The sequence below is a fragment of the Heteronotia binoei genome, chromosome 1 (genome assembly GCF_032191835.1).
Source record: "Heteronotia binoei isolate CCM8104 ecotype False Entrance Well chromosome 1, APGP_CSIRO_Hbin_v1, whole genome shotgun sequence".
NCBI lineage: Eukaryota > Metazoa > Chordata > Lepidosauria > Squamata > Gekkonidae > Heteronotia > Heteronotia binoei.
Window position 1 is genome coordinate 7,500,600 of NC_083223.1, and position 16,325 is coordinate 7,516,924.

At 44.3% G+C, this 16,325-nt stretch overlaps 1 protein-coding gene across 1 annotated transcript in view; it reads left to right on the forward strand.

Moving 5' to 3' along the window:
* The window catches only part of EHBP1 (EH domain binding protein 1), a 527,871-nt gene that overhangs the window by 415,105 nt on the left and 96,441 nt on the right, over positions 1-16,325 (forward strand). The window contains 5 exon segments of the mRNA XM_060230596.1: positions 1,853-1,966; positions 6,604-6,731; positions 10,820-10,958; positions 11,147-11,253; positions 15,561-15,684. Of these exon segments, the coding sequence (XP_060086579.1) occupies positions 1,853-1,966; positions 6,604-6,731; positions 10,820-10,958; positions 11,147-11,253; positions 15,561-15,684 (612 nt within the window).

Consider the following 16,325-nt stretch of genomic DNA (forward strand, 5'->3'; position numbering starts at 1 on the left):
TTCAACGGTGATTAGACAGATTCATGGAGGACAGGTCTGTCAGTGGCTGCTAGCACTGGTGACTAAAGGGAACCTCCACATTCAGAGGCAGTCAACCTCTGAATACCAGTGGCAGGAGGCAAAATCGGGAAGGCCTCGACCTCTATGTCCTGTTCTTGGCCATCCAGAGGAACCGATTGGCCACTGTGTGAGAGAGGATGCTGGACTAGATGGACCTCTGGCCTGATCCAGCAGGGCTCTTCTGATGTTCTTATGAAGGCCTCAGCCTGTCTGCCCTGTTGTTGGTCCTCCAAAGGAACTGGCTGGCCACTGTGTGAGACAGGATGCTAGACTAGATGGACTACTGGTCTGATCCAGCAGGGCTCTTCTGGTGTTCTTATGAAGGCCTCGGCCTCTCTGCCTTGTTCTTAGCCATCCAGAGGAACTGGTTGGCCACTGTGTGAGAGAGGATGCTGGACTAAAGGGGACCACCAGTCTGATCCAGCAGGACTCTTCTGATGTTCTTATGATGGCCTCGGCCTCTCTGCCCTGTTGTTGGCCCTCCAGAGGAACTGATTGGCCACTGTGTGAGACAGGATGCTAGACTAGATGAACCACCAGTCTGATCCAGCAGGGCTCTTCTGGTGTTCTTATGAAGGCCTCGGCCTCTCTGCCTTGTTCTTGGCCATCCAGAGGAACTGGCTGGCCACTGTGTGAGAGAGGATGCTGGACTAGGTGGACTACTGGTCTGATCCAGCAGGGCTCTTCTGATGTTCTTATGAAGGCCTCGGCCTCTGTGCCCTGTTGTTGGTCCTCCAGAGGAACTGGCTGGCCACTGTGTGAGACAGGATGCTGGACTAGTTGAACCCCTGGTCTGATCCAGCAGGACTCTTTTGATGTTTGGCTTTTGTCAAACATTTATTTTTCAACGCACCTATAACTTACGCACTTTTACTTCAGTCCTGAACCATATAAGCGCTTGACTGCATATGACTAGCCCATTGACTGAGTAAGTGTTAGAATAGAGTTCAACAGCTTATCTACTTCTGAAATGGGATATAGGTAAGGTAAAACTGCCGTAGCAGCGCCGTGAGGAGATACTAACCAATGTATTGTAGAAGAAGCGCTCATAAAGGATTTAGACTAACAGGGGTTCCCAACGTTGTTGAGGCTACAACAACCTTTGTGGTGTTTTGACACAGGGTGGTGGGCACGACGACAAAATGGCTGCCGTGGGAGGCGAAGCCAACCACCAAAGATCAGGGATCAAGGTTATGCATAACTTTGATCGTGACTCTTCAGTATTTCAGGCAGAAGCTCCGTTTAATAGGATGCTTTTAAAATCTGCACAGCCAATCAGACGCCCTGGTGGGACCACCTGGCGCTGCCCACGTTCTAAAAGCAGTTGGCGGGAACCATGATGGCCACAACCGCATTGGGAGCCCCTACTTCAAGTTACACCAAGGATGCTTTATCGTTTCTGCTGTAATGTAATTATTTTCAGGGATTTTTTTTCTAGCAGGAGGTCCTCTGCCTATTAGGCCACGCCCCCTTGATGTAGCCAATCCTCCAAGAGCTTACAAGGCTCTTAGTACTGGGCCCCCTGCAAGCTCCAGGAGGATTGGCTAAATCGGAGGGGTGGCCTAATATGCAGAGACGCTCCTGCTAGGGGAAAAAAGCCCTGATTATTTTCATGACTGAAAGAGGTTTGATTTTTTTTAAAAAAAAATACACCAATGCCTACAATTCAGATACTTTTTCCCTTCTGCAGCCAAATGCCCTCAGCTGATGTGCCAGAATACTAATTTTATTGATTGAGGCAATGCATGTACAACACAAAAAGCACTAACCTTATTACTGCGTGTTCCTACAGATGAGGACGGGAATGGTGATATTGAGATAGTTACTAATGAAGAAATTCCCGAATGCTCTGTGACCAGCAGCGACGATCAACATACTAACCTAGAAAACAACCTTGATTCCGATGGTAATTCAGCTAATGGCTGTCTCGTGTCTTTTGCATGACTAACCGTACTTGCATCGTCACTGTTGTTGTTTTTTCGCAGTGTGTTTGTCTAGCATTGTGTTTGCTTGGATCCTTTCTCAGCCCTTGCATTCGTTTGGTTTTCGTTAATGGTTTTATCGCATCGCCCGCGAGGTGGTTTTAAATCTCGGTTTCCGATATCTCCAAAATGGCAAGTGAAAACATTTATCTGGACTCACTTTGGATGACCGAACACCTAGTTGGGTGCGCTTTTCTTTTCTTTGTTCTCAAGGTGCATTTGCGATCAACCCTGAATGTAAATTTGGTTTAAAACTTAGCAGACTGTGAATGCCGCGGTTTGTTGTCACCAGCATGTCTAATAACTGCAGCAGGAATGGCCAAACTTGCTAAATGTAAGAACCACATAGAATAAACGTGATGTCGACATGGCCTCTGATGTCATAGAGAGCTTGCATTGTCAGGGAATGTCATTGGCTGTCTGTACTGGGAGGGAGGGGCTATTTCCATTCTGACCTCCTTGCCTGCCTCATCTCCTTTGTGATGTCGACTGGGCCTCTGATGTCATAGAGAGCATGTGCTGTCAGAGAGAGTAATTAGCTGTCGCTACTGGGAAAGTGGGCGTGCTTTCCCTTCTCACCTCCTTGCCTGCCTCATCTCCTTTGTGATGTTCACTGGGCCTCTGATGTCATAGAGAACAGGTGTTGTCAAGGGAGTGTCATTAGCTGTCACCAGGGTTGGAATTCTAGCAGGAGCTCCTTTGCATATTAGGCCACACACCCCAATGTAGCCAGTACTCCTGGAGCTTACCGTAGGCCCTCTATTAAGAGCCCTCTAAGCTCTTGGATGATTGGTTACGTTAGACCACACACCCCTGATGTAGCCAATCCTCCAAGAGCTTACAAGGCTCTTTTTTGTAAGCTTTTGGAGGATTGGCTACATCAGGGGTGTGTGGCCTAATATGCAAAGGAGCTCCTGCTAGAATTCCACCCCTGGCTGTCACTACTGGGAGAGTGGGGGGGGGGGGTCCTTTCCCTTCTGATCTCCTTACCCTTCTGTCTGTGTGTGTGTGTGTAAAAAAAGAAGACGACGACTGCAGATTTATACCTCGCCCTTCTCTCTGAATCAGAGACTCAGAGCAGCTTACAATCGCCTATATCGCCTATATCTTCTCCCCCCCCCAAAAAAATATACATATTTTCCAAGCACGAGACAATACATGTCAGTTCCATACAAGAAAATCAACACACTAGCCCATCCAAGTGCAAGTAAACCATCAGAACGTCGATACATTCAAACTTCAACAAAAGAAAAGAAAAAAAAGATAGAAGTGCAAGGAAGAACTAAAATAGATCATATCTTTGTAAATTGGATTGTTTGGAATGCTATCCTGTTCAAACGAAAATTGCATTAATGGGAACCAAGTTGCCACAAAATTATTTTTAAACTTGCGCAGGGCTAACGGTAATCTTCGCCGTAACAAAATAAGACCAAATGGGACTAAACCAGATATTGATGTGGGGGGGGTAAAGGATTTTTTCAATGAGTGACACCAGTATTTCTTGCCGTAGAAAGAAAAATACAAGATTAGTTCATTATGCTCTTTCTTTCCTACTGGGAGGTTTTGGTATGCTGATAAAAAAGTCAGGGAGGACATTTAACCTTACACCTGTAATTAGAAGGATATTTAGAGGAACCTGCTTCCAAAAAGAGCGCCACTTGACCCCTGACCTAGGGTGACCAACTTCCCCCCTGGACACCATTAGGGGATAGGGGGGGTAGGGTGCCGTATCCAAGTTCATAAACTCCTGGAGATTTGGGTGGGTGGAGCCTGGGGAGGACAGGGACCTCAGTGGGGTACAATGCCACAGGTTCCGCCCTCCAAAGCGACCATTTTCTCCAGGGGATCTGATCTCTGTAGTCTGTTAATAATCTGTAATTCCAAGGGATCCCTAAGTCCCACCTGGAGGCTGGCATCTCTACCCCAGTCTGGTGTAGTGCGGACTCTTATCTGGGAGAATCGGGTTTGATTCCCCACTCCTCCATTTGCAGCTGCTAGAATGGCCTTGGGTCAGCCATAGCTCTGGCAGAGGTTGTCCTTGAAAAGGCAGTTGCTGTGAGAGCCCTCTCAGCCCCACCCACCTCACAGGGTGTCTGTTGTGGGAGAGGAAGATAAAGGAGATAGTGAGCCGCTCTGAGACTCTGCGATTCGGAGTGGAGGATGGGATATAAATCCAATATCATCTTCTACCCCGACCCCACCCCTATCCCGGGGCAGCATTGTACTAGGGCAGGGGTGGCCAGATTGTGACTCGGGAGCCACATGTGGCTCTTTCACACATATTGTGTGGCTCTTGAAGTCCCCGCCACCTCATTGGCTGGTTCGGAGAAGGCATTTCTCTCTTTAAATGCATTCTCCAACTCCAACTTGCATATGGCTATTTATTCTACTTATCCGAATCTGTTCTATTTATTCGGGCCCAGTGGGACATATAATATTCTATAAGCAGCTGAATATAGGGATAGTCTTGGCTTTGCCGTGGAAATGCAATAATGAATTTTTAAAAGAAACCCCTGTTTCATCAATTACTGCAATTTGGTCTGAAACCAGGTTTATCTCTCTTCGGAACATAATGGTAGGAACAGTTCTTTGAAGAAAAAAAAAGCAGCTTAACAAAAAGAAAAGATGCTAATTTATTGGAAGTCAGTGATCTTTCTCTGGTTTGTAGATGGTTATAACTTTTGTTTCTGAATTGGACTTTGGCTATATTGGTCTACTACATTATTCCTTGTTGTTCAGTCGCACAGTCGAGTCCGACTCTTAGGGTCGTCCAGATTCTTCATGCAGCTGGAAAAAAACGTTATCAGTGCATCAGCCCCCTTCCTTATAATTTGTTCCTGTCCACTTGAAAGTTGGATGTTTTCTTCGGCCTTTGTGTCACGACATTTATGTAGTGCTTTATAGTGTCCATAATGCTTTACATGCATGAATTCAGTCTGTCCAACAACCCTGTGAAGTAGGTCAAAATTTTCATCCTCATATCCCAGTGGAGGATAATGACGTGAAGCTGCCTTATACAGAATCAAACCGTTAGTCCATCTATGGCCGGTATTGTCTACACCGTCCAGTTTGGTGTAGTGGTTAAGTGCGCGGACTCTTATCTGAGAGAACCAGGTTTGATTCCCCACTCTTCCACTTGCAGCTGCTGGAATGGCCTCGGGTCAGCCATAGCTCTCGAAGGAGTTGTCCTTGAAAGAGCAGCTGCTGTGAGAGCCCTCTCCAACCCACCCACCTCACCATGGGTGTCTGTTATGGAGGGAGAAGATATAGGAGATTGTAAGCAGCCCTGAATCTCTGATTCAGAGAGAAGGGCGGGGTATAAATCTGCAGTCGTCTTCTTCTTCTACTCTGGCAGCAGCTTTCCAGGGTCTCAGGCAGAAGTCCTTCACATCACCTACTTCTGTGTCCTTTCGACTGGATATGTTATGGATTGAACCTGAGGCCTCCATGCCAATCTGGGGCTCTGACACTGAGCCACACCCTGTATTGTCTGCTCAGACTGGCAGTGACTCTCCAGGTCTTTCACCTTGCCAGGCCCTTTTCATTGGAGATGCCAGAGATTGAACCTGGGACCTTCCATGTGCCAAGAAGATGCTCTGCCACTAAGCCATATAGCCCCTCCTGCTGTGTTAACAGCAGAGCTGAGATCTAAATAGAGGGTCTTCTGGATTTTAGGAGTGTTCAGGGGTGGAATTCTCTATTGTTATGTTCTGTGTGGAGCTAAGAAGATCTTCCACTGGAATGAATGGAATTTCAGAGAGCAGCTGTGTTGGCCTGCTGTAAAACAGGTGAATTCGAGTCTAAGAACACCTGAAGGACGAACAAGATTTTGGGGGTTTCCATCTTTGAGGGGCAAAACTCCCATCATCCTTAGCATGGGACAAAGGGAACTTTGAGACTCAAAAGCTTATTCCCTAAAAATCTTGTGAGTCTCTACTCCTGGACTTTTACCATAGAGTATTCCCTCCCAAATCGCTAGAGTGTCCGGGGAAACCGTAGAGTTTTCCTGGAAACCCCTAGAGCGACTGGTGAGCGACGTCGCTGGCACGATGACATCACTTCCGCGTTATATCATCACACTGGTGATGTTGGGGGAGGTTCCCCCCCTGGGGGGGAGGGCCTCCAAACCGGGGGATCCTCTGCCCCACCTAGGGATTCGCAACCCTAATATGGTCCTATCGGATAGCCTTTGATAATTTGGGGGCTGCTGCACTCTGAACTATCAGCAGTTGCTAGGCTGTTCTCAAGGGCAGCCCAACAGAGCACATTACAGTAACCCAGCCATGAGCTGACACCACCATGCATCAGCATGGCCAAATGAGTCCAGTCCAAGGAAGGGAGAGACTTAGCAAGCCAGTTGCAACTTTTAGAAGGTGTTCCAAAATGAGGAGTGCTTCTCATATTCCAAGATGTACTCCGATTCCATCTCAGTTGTCCAGTTTTAAGATTGCAGGTAGAGCAAAGCAAGTACGATTGCTCTCAAACCAGTATATACGTGATCATGGTGGCTCAGCAGCCAAAGGCATCTCACTCTGCTGTGTTGTGGTCTTTGTGTATGTAGTGGAACAGAACAGCAAGCTGGTGGATTTGAAGTTGAAGAAGCTGGTAGAAGCTCAGCCACAGGTGGCAAATTCACTCCCTGGCAGCACCCCGAAGTCAGTTACTGATGGCACGGAGCAAGAGTTTAAGGTAAGTTTCGGCTAAAGCGTTTGTCTCAGAACTTTAGTCCTCTGGATTCAGGTTTGTGCTTTGCAGTGAAAGAAAACTTTTCTTGTAAGTCCTCCCATGTCAAAATTTCTGTGACAGTTGGTGGCTGCGTGGAATTGGATACATAAAGTCCTAAGGTTTGCCTACGTATTGATGAATGTCATTTTTTAAATGGTTGGTCTTCCGTTGTATAGCAAGTGACCACTCCCGTTCCCCGTTGTGTTGAGAATTCTGTCAAGATCCTTGCCTTTTTCTGATCCCCAGAATTTATGGAGGTGTAGAGAGTCAAAACTGCTGTCCAACTTCCAGTGAAATGAAGAGCCTATCATCCATTTACATTAAGTATGAGAGGGCTGGAGCCTTCCTTCCAGCTGTTTCTTTATTTTTTCTGTACCAAAACCAAAGTACTTAATAAACCCAGACATGGGAGGTCTCTGATTTCAGTTGGAGGAAATGGTAGTGATATGTTTTGTCCATCATTTCAGCGGGTAGCCGTGTTGGTCTGCAGTAGAACAGCGAGGTTCGAGTCCATCATTAGAAATCAACAAGATTTTCAGTGAATAAACTTTTGAGACTCCAAGTGCCCTTTCTTCAGATAGTACAATGGAAGGTTAGACTCTCAGAAGCTTGCACCCTGAAAATCTTGTTAGTGTCTATCTGAAGAAAGTTGTCTTAGATTCTCCGAAATACATACCCCAAAAATCTTGTTGGTGTCTATCTGATGAAGGGAGACTTAGACTCTCCAAAACACATACCCCAAAAAATCTTGTTGGTGTCTATTTGACAAAGGAAGTCTTAGATTCCCCGAAATACCTACCCCAAAAGTCTTGTTGGTGTCTATCTGACGAAGGGAGTCTTAGAGTCCCCGAAATACATACCCCGAAAATCTTGTTGGTCTCTATCTGATGAAGGGAGTCTTAGACTCTCTGAAACACATACCCCAAAAATCTTGTTGGTGTCCATTGACAAAGGGAGTCTTAGACTCTCCGAAACACATACCCCAAAAATCTTGTTGGTGTCTATCTGATGAAGGTTGTCTTAGACTCTCTGAAATACATACCCCCAAAAACTTGTTGGTGTCTATCTGACAAAGGGAGTCTTAGAGTCCCCGAAACACATACCCCAAAAATCTTGTTGGTGTCTATTTGACAAAGGGAGTCTTAGATTCCCCGAAATACATACCCCAAAAATCTTGTTGGTGTCTGTCTAATGAAGGGAGTCTTAGAGTCCCTGAAACACATACTCCGAAAATCTTGTTGGTCTCTATCTGACGAAGGGAGTCTTAGACTCTCCGAAACACATACCCCGGAAATCTTGTTGGTGTCTATCTGATGAAGGTTGTCTTAGACTCTCCAAAATACATACCCCAAAAATCTTGTTGGTGTCTGTCTAATGAAGGGAGTCTTAGAGTCCCTGAAACACATACTCCGAAAATCTTGTTGGTCTCTATCTGACGAAGGGAGTCTTAGACTCTCCGAAACACATACCCCGGAATTCTTGTTGGTGTCTATCTGATGAAGGTTGTCTTAGACTCTCCAAAATACATACCCCAAAAATCTTGTTGGTGTCTATCTGACGAAGGGAGTCTTAGAGTCCCCGAAACACATACCCCGGAATTCTTGTTGGTGTCTATCTGATGAAGGTTGTCTTAGACTCTCCAAAATACATACCCCAAAAATCTTGTTGGTGTCTATCTGACGAAGGGAGTCTTAGAGTCCCCGAAACACATACCCCGAAAATCTTGTTGGTCTCTATCTGACAAAGGGAGTCTCTCCGAAACACATACCCCGAAAATCTTGTTGGTGTCTATCTGATGAAGGGAGTCTTAGACTCTCCAAAACACATACCCCGAAAATCTTGTTTGTGTCCATTGACGAAGTAAATCTTAGACTCTCTGAAACACATACCCCGGAAATCTTGTTGGTGTCTATTTGACAAAGGGAGTCTTAGACTCTCCGAAACACATACCCCAAAAATAGTGTTTAGCTCTCTATGGTGCCACTGGACTCAAATATAGCTACCTGGGCATCGTAGTTCCTATGCGGTAGAGTAATCCTGTTACATGTGTATGTATGTGAGAGCTGGCTTTCTTGTTCTCTCACTCTCCCTCAGACAATAGAAACATAGATTTCCATGTACATATTGGTGCATCTTATTAGTTCATTGCACCCTTTACTGCTAAGTGAAAAAGATTTCAATGACTAAGGGGCAGTTGCACTCTGTGTCTAACTTTTCACCCACCTGCAGTCTCCGGGTGTATGCACTTGCTGACTGAAAGGATTTCCTTTCCTCCAGATACAGAGATGCTTTGATGTCCCCAAAACAATGACTTTCATTGCTTTTTTCCCCCCTTACACTGTTGGTTCCGATAAATTGGTGATGAAAGTGTGTGGCAGCAGCAGAGGACTTTCAGTCTCTATCTTTTGAACAAAGGGAAGCCTAGATCGAGCCTGAATTATTTTTTTTTTTTTGTGCGTGTTCAATTTAGCTTTCTGCAGTGGATTTAATGCAAAATGAAGCCGGCCCCGAAATAATACAATGGATTGAAAAGGCTAACTGAATTAACAGGCTTAGAGGAATACATTTGTAAAGTGGTAGAAGTCCCTAGTCATAAAAAGGCTTCTTAAAATGGGATTTGCTGGCTAATCGCACTGATATTTTAGCATGTTGCCAGGCCTAAAAAATTAGCCATGTTTGTTTATTTTGGTAAAGACCTCTGTTTCGACTGTCAGACGGTTGTTGTATGAACAACCGTCTGACAGTCCTTTTCCTTTCACAAAAAAAGCCAAAATCATAGCGGCTTGTTCACTGATGTTTCTAGAGTGATGTGTTAAAAGAAATAAAAGTTAATAAATAACACACCATTAGGTCAATTTGGTGCCAGTCAATGTGACCAAAAAAAAAAATTGGTACTTCTCTTTTTAAATACACTCTTTTTAATTAATTGGGAGTTCCTTTTTAAAAAAGAAAAAGAAAAAAAAAAGCTTGCTTTCTACAAAGGGCAGTCAGTAGGTCCAAGCAGTTATTTTGTTAATGGAGTAATAAATAATATGTGGGGTCCATCTGTTCTCTGAGAGCTTTGAGCCTCGAGTTGGATTTGTGGTTTTTTTTAATAAAATGCAGTTTACACGTCTATAAATGAGGCATTCTGTGTTTGTGGAAGAAGGATAAACTGTTACCTTCCCTGGAGGATTCTGTATCCCAGGCCTCCTTGAGGCTAGAGAATAGGCCATTGGAGGACTACCTCATTACCAATTATCTCAATGCAAAGGAAGGGCAAAGTCTTGGTAGCTTTTGATAACCAGTTTCAGCATTCAGCGGGCTTAGCTATTAGTCATGCATCTTAGCCTTTCCCTATTTACTTTCAAAACACTTAATAAAAATAATAATAGATTAGGGTATAAAATGAAATATTTGTTTGGTACACAGCACCTCGGTATCTGCAGTTTCCACACGCTGTGGTGGTTTAGTCTTCTGGGATATTTCACGTCGATAGACCCATTTGAATTTGTTACCAGTATTAACATAGGAAGCTCTGGAAGACGAGCATTCGTCATTTTTCCTTAGCCATAAAGGGCTTACTTTACAAATCTGGATTCAGAAAGTTATAGCTGACGAAACGGCAGTTCATTGGGGTAGTATTATAATCCTGCCTTTTATCCTTCATCCAGCATTAGCGGTTTATCTCAATGGGCATAAAATCAGAAATGAGTTATTCTTGTCATACAAGCCTGTGGACCCATTCAGAAGGACAAAATTCTTTACTGGGACAACCAGCGTGTGGAACAGAGTAAAGCCCCAATGCTTTTGAAACTGATAAATCATGAATCAGGGGCGTATGTACAGCTGTGTAAGGCTTTTTTTTAGACCAAACACCACCTCCCTTTTCCTAGATCTTGATTATCGTTTCTGTCTGACATAAAGGAGTAACCTCAGTCGTGAGGTTTTCCTCCACATAAAACTCTCCTGCTGCAACATATCTTCTCAACTTCTAACTTCGCATTTATAGGTGAAAGAATTTTGTGTGAGGTTTATTATTATATTTCCCCCTCCCCTCTTTCCCCTGGCAGAATGAGATGGAAGACCATCGTGCTGAGCGATTACAAAAAGTGACAGAACGTTTTAGAAATCCTGTCGTGTTCGGCAAGGATTCTGCAGTCAGGAAAACTCAGCTGCAGTCATTCAGTCAATATGTTGAAACCAGACCAGGTGGGTGAAAGTATTCTTTTAAAAAGCAAATTCTCTACCACCACCTCCTCCAACCACCCCCCATCTTATGATTTAATAACATTTCACAATAAATATATTAAAACCAGATAATGTAAGCCCGCGTTTCAATACACAAATATCAAGTATTATAATAATTTTTACATGTCTTTCCTTCCTTTTTTTTCCAGAGATGAAAAGGCAGAGATCAATACAGGAAGATACAAAGAGAGGGAATGAGGAGAAGGGAGCGATAACTGAAACTCAGAGGAAGCCAACAGAAGATGAAGTGCTTAATGTATATTAATTTTTTGTCTGGTTTCACGATTGCTGATAATTCTCAACTGTATGCGGAAATAGTGCCTTTATTTGTTAAAATGAGATGTTAGGTTTTTCTTAGATGTCAATCTCCAGCGCATTCAAAGCGGAGTGAGAGGGGCCGCGCTGTTGAATTAGTCTGCGGCGTGGTGATAATTGTCAGATAAAAAAAAAAATGAATTTTTCAGAGTTCCACAGCTCCCAGCCTTCCTTGAGACATTTCCATCAAGGCTCTTCCCATAAAGAGATTCCAGTATTGATCTACCGGGAGGATTTTAATTATTACAATAGCAGATACCGCAGAGCAGCAGTTAGAGGGAAGAGTCACATGAGACCTGCTAGAATTTCTCAGCCAACCCATTTTGTTGGCTTGGGTTAATGGGTGTTCAACCCTTCCATTATCCAGATCAGCCGTGAATTACTAGCTGAATGATGTTTGCATTAATATAATATATATGGTAATTTCTTCACTTAATTAACGGGGAGGTTCAGCTCAGTAGGGGTATGGGCTGATCATGTGTAAAATTGATTTGTGAGGGAAATATTTGATAGACCGCAGGGGGAAAGCTGTTTTTGACAGACAGCTGCAGGACAGAAGCAGAAATACGGGTGTTTCTCCCCCCCTTGCTTTCCTTTTTTATTTTGTCAAGGGGGCATCGCACAGATGTTTGTTTGCGTGTGTGTGTTATCCCTTCAGGATGGACATTCTTGCCGTCTACTGTTTTGCGAAGCAAAAGTTATTGTTTTTGGCTGAGGCGATTCAGTGCCATCTAGAGAATACGAAATGTCCTACTTGTGGACCAAAAGGCTAGCTGCTAACTCATTTTTTTTTTTTTGCAATCTGCCAGCTGATAATTTTTTTTTTTTGTATTACTTAAGAACAGTTGTTCTTTAATAGAGCTGGAGAGGTCTTGATCAGCAAGTTCACAATATATATGCAAATCATACACATGAACTCTGGGGAAGTTTCATCCTGACACAGCATTCCTTTTAATCCAATAGTATTTTGTGCCGTCTTGAGAGCTGGCACCGGCAAAGTTTCATATGAACAGCAAAGAAATTATAGATGCCTTTCCTCTTTTCATTATTACCATTAGTGTTTCTTCATCATCATCATCATCATCATTACTGTTTCTCCCCTCCCCCGCTCCTTTGCCTTTTTCTTCATATACTTCAGAGGTTGCAACATCCGTTTCCCCCCCTATTTTTGCATGGGTACAAGGACAACGCAAGTAAAATACCCCCCCCCCCTTTTTAAAGCTGGGCGGGGGGAGGCGCCCCCGTAAATTTCCATGCCCAGCACTCATTGGTTTTGAGAGAGGCACGAACTACCCTATCGGCTTTTACCGAATCTTCGTTTTCAGTCATAAATTTCTGCCTTGATGCACTCAGCAACTGTTTGAAGGGAGAAATCATTCTCTGTCACTGTGCGTAACTGGCTGTCTTATTCTGCAACAAGTGTGGGTTGCTGATATCCCAGTGTTTGTCCTTTTCCCAAAAGATAATATCTGTACATAATTCCAGAGGGATTTATTTTATTTATTTTTTTGGAGGAGGGGGTTAAGAAGCAATACTTGTATATAAGATACCCCTGATTTTCACCAATTCGCCCCTCAGGACTTGGGAAAGCCTGAGGGGAAAGGTACCGCAGATACCATTACACACAGGAAAAAGCCCTGAGTATAACTCATTGGAGCAGCCCCATGGCACAGAGTGGTAAAGCTGCGGTACTGCAGTGCTAAGCTCTCCTCACAACCTGAGTTCGATCCTGGCAGAAGCTGGGTTCGGGTAACTGGCTCCAGGTTGACTCAGCCTTCCGTCCTTCTGAGGTCAGTAAAATGAGTCCCCAGCTTGCTGAGGGGAAAGCGTAGATGACTGGGGAAGGCAATGGCAAACCACCCCATTAAAAAGTCTGCCGTGAAAACGGTGTGATGCGACGTCACCCCAGAGTCAGAAACGACTGGTGCTTGCGCAGGGGGGGGACTACCTTTACCTTTTTTATAACTCATTGGAACAGACAGTTGAGCATCTCTGCCTTAACCTGCTCTGGAGTTGCTGAAGATCCCTGAAGAGGTTTGTAAGTGCTTTCGAAGGAATTTCAAGAGGCTGTCTCTGTGGAACTTGCCTCCTGTCGCCATTTTGAAACTGAACGCCATAGCAGAGTTTCAGTTTATTATTCGTGTAATTTCAACTGTTGACATTCAGCACAAGCTCCTTCAGGATTTCCCTACAGCAGTTTCTCACCCCCACGTCACAGTTGATTCGGAAGTTCTGTGTTCTCCAAAACAGGGTTTGAAAACAAATTGCCCACTCCTTGTGAAACAGAAAGACATCTATCTATAATCTAGAGCAGCGGTTCCGAACCTCTTTAGCACCAGGGACCGGTTTTATGGAAGACAATTTTTCCAAGGTGGGGGGTGATGGTTTTGGGATGATACAATTGTGCACTTTGTTTCTAAAGTGTTTGGTGCGGTGGTTAAGTGTGCAGACTCTTACCTGGGAGAACTGGGTTTGAAGAAGAAGAAGAAGATATTGGATTTATATCCCGCCCTCCACTCCGAAGAGTCTCAGAGCGGCTCACAATCTCCTTTACCTTCCTCCCCCACAACAGACGCCCTGTGAGGTGGGTGGGGCTGGAGAGGGCTCTCACAGCAGCTGCCCTTTCAAGGACAACCTCTGCCAGAGCCATGGCTGACCCAAGGCCATTCCAGCAGGTGCAGGTGGAGGAGTGGGGAATCAAACCCGGTTCTCCCAGATAAGAGTCCGCACACTTAACCACTACACCAAACTGGCTCTCCCCACTCCTACACTTGCACCTGCTGGAATGGCCATGGGTCAGCCATAGCTTTTCACAGAGTTGTCCTTGAAAGGGCAGCTTCTGGGGAGAGCTCTCTCATACCCATCCACCTCACAGGGTGTCTGTTTTGGGGGAGGAAGGTAAAGGAGATTGTGAGCCGCTCTGAGACTCTGAAATTCAGAGTAGAGTGCTGGATATAAATCCAATGTCATTGTCTTATTATTATTACTACTACATTGTAATATATAATGAAATAATTATACAACTCACGGACCGGTTGCCAACAGGCCATGAACCGGGACCGGTCCACGGCCCAGGGGTTGGGGACCCCTGATCTAGAGAGAGAAACAACTCTCTGGTAACTTCAGTTAATGTGTTTGCACTCTTGTACACACACAGTGAGAAGATTGTTAATGTGGGCTATGTATCTGTCTTCAGGACAACATGAATAGTCTAGGGGAGCACTCTGAGGGAGATCTACTTAGAAGTAATTCCTATGACATTCAGTGGGACTTACAGGGAAATGCCGAGAGGATTGAAGACCAAAATGCTTAAATCTCCTTCTCTCTTTTTCTTCCAAGCGTTAAGTAAAGTTTGTCATACGAAAGACTTGGAAAGAAAATTTAAATATTGTGTGTGGGAAATAAACCAAAAGCTTCCAGTTTGCAGAATTTTATTTTCATTTTTCTTTTGGCTTTTTTTGCACCCAAGAATCTGTATAAATCAATTTGGCCGTCACTAGTTAGGATAAGAATTTTGAATAACAATAATTTACAATACTTTGGCCGGGCTGTTGGGTAGTGGGGCGAGAAATTGCTGTAGGGAAAACCTGAAGAAGCTTGTGCTGCTATTGTAGAGTTGTCGACATTTGAAATTACACAAATAATAAATAACCCCCTACCCTCCCCGCCCCCCCCCCCCCCCAAAAAAGGAGTATTCACAGGACTCGGGGTTTTTAAGTCTTTAGCATTTGTGTTTTTAGCCATATTCAGTAGATTCCTGTTTCCTGTCCTTATCAAAACACAGTGGCTGAAAAGTTGGAGGTGTCGAAATGAATCATGTGCGTTTCCTTTTGTTGTGGAAAAAGCTTCTTCATAAGTTAGCGAACTGTTCCCCGAATGAACCGTATTTGGACTCTTCCCTCAGTTTGTAGTAGAATAGATCTCACACGGAGGAAAAAATGAGCCCTTTATGGGAGGGTCAGGATATAAATCAACAGAAATAAACAAAACAAAACAAAATTCTGTAGACTTTTTAAGAAGTCAGGAAAGGAGCTCAGACCCCTAAAGCCAGCCTTCGAGGATATCCCTCACAACAAAGTCTGGCAAATAGGGTGCGATTCATGAATCACGAGTGTTTTCCTATTTTACAAGCGAGCATGATATTTAGGTAAGTGCCCTACTAAGTGTTTCCGGAAAGGAAGGGGGTGAAAAAAAAAATGCAACTTAACAAGGTGATGTATTTCCTTTCTTGTTTGTTCTCTTGAACAGAAAGGGTTCAAAGACACCAGTCAGTATGTTGTGGGAGAATTGGCAGCGCTAGAGAATGAGCAGAAGCAAATTGACACCCGAGCCGCGCTGGTGGAGAAGCGCCTTCGCTATCTCATGGACACAGGTACGGTGCCCAATTACACTGTAAACAGTTTTGGCAAATTGAGCGTTCACAAACTCTTATAGAGTTTTGGAAGTGTGAATCTTTGAAGCTTGAATGTTCAGCAAAACCGCCTTGGAAATAAAGAGGCTGCGATTTGCAGCCACCTCTCTGGGCCCTGGCGATAAGAAGGCCTTCATGGGAAGTGATAACTTGCCCTGATACGGCGTGAGCCAGCACTATTGAACAGTGTGCTCATCCATGCAAGGTTGGAATACACATCTGTGCTTCATTGATATGCCACTGCTAAAAAAAAAGAGAGAGAGAGAGAGAGGGAGACAGAGAGAGAGAGTAAGATCTTTACTGTTCTACTGATTCAGTGGTGAAGGGGGGGGCGGAGATTTGGCCAGCTAAAGCCATGTACCACATGAAACACAGCACAGCACATGAGGAAGGCGCCGCTGACTAGATCACTGAAATTTGAGAATACTATCTGGTTACTGATGCTCCACGATTATATATATATATATATATATTCAAGAAGGCAGTCTTTTTTTTAAAAGTGTGTGGTACTCTGTGTCACTGGTACCGTCAAAAAAAGGATTAAAGCCTAGAGTTGGATTTTGTAAACCGTATTGTTACGGTGAGATCGATTCACAAACAGC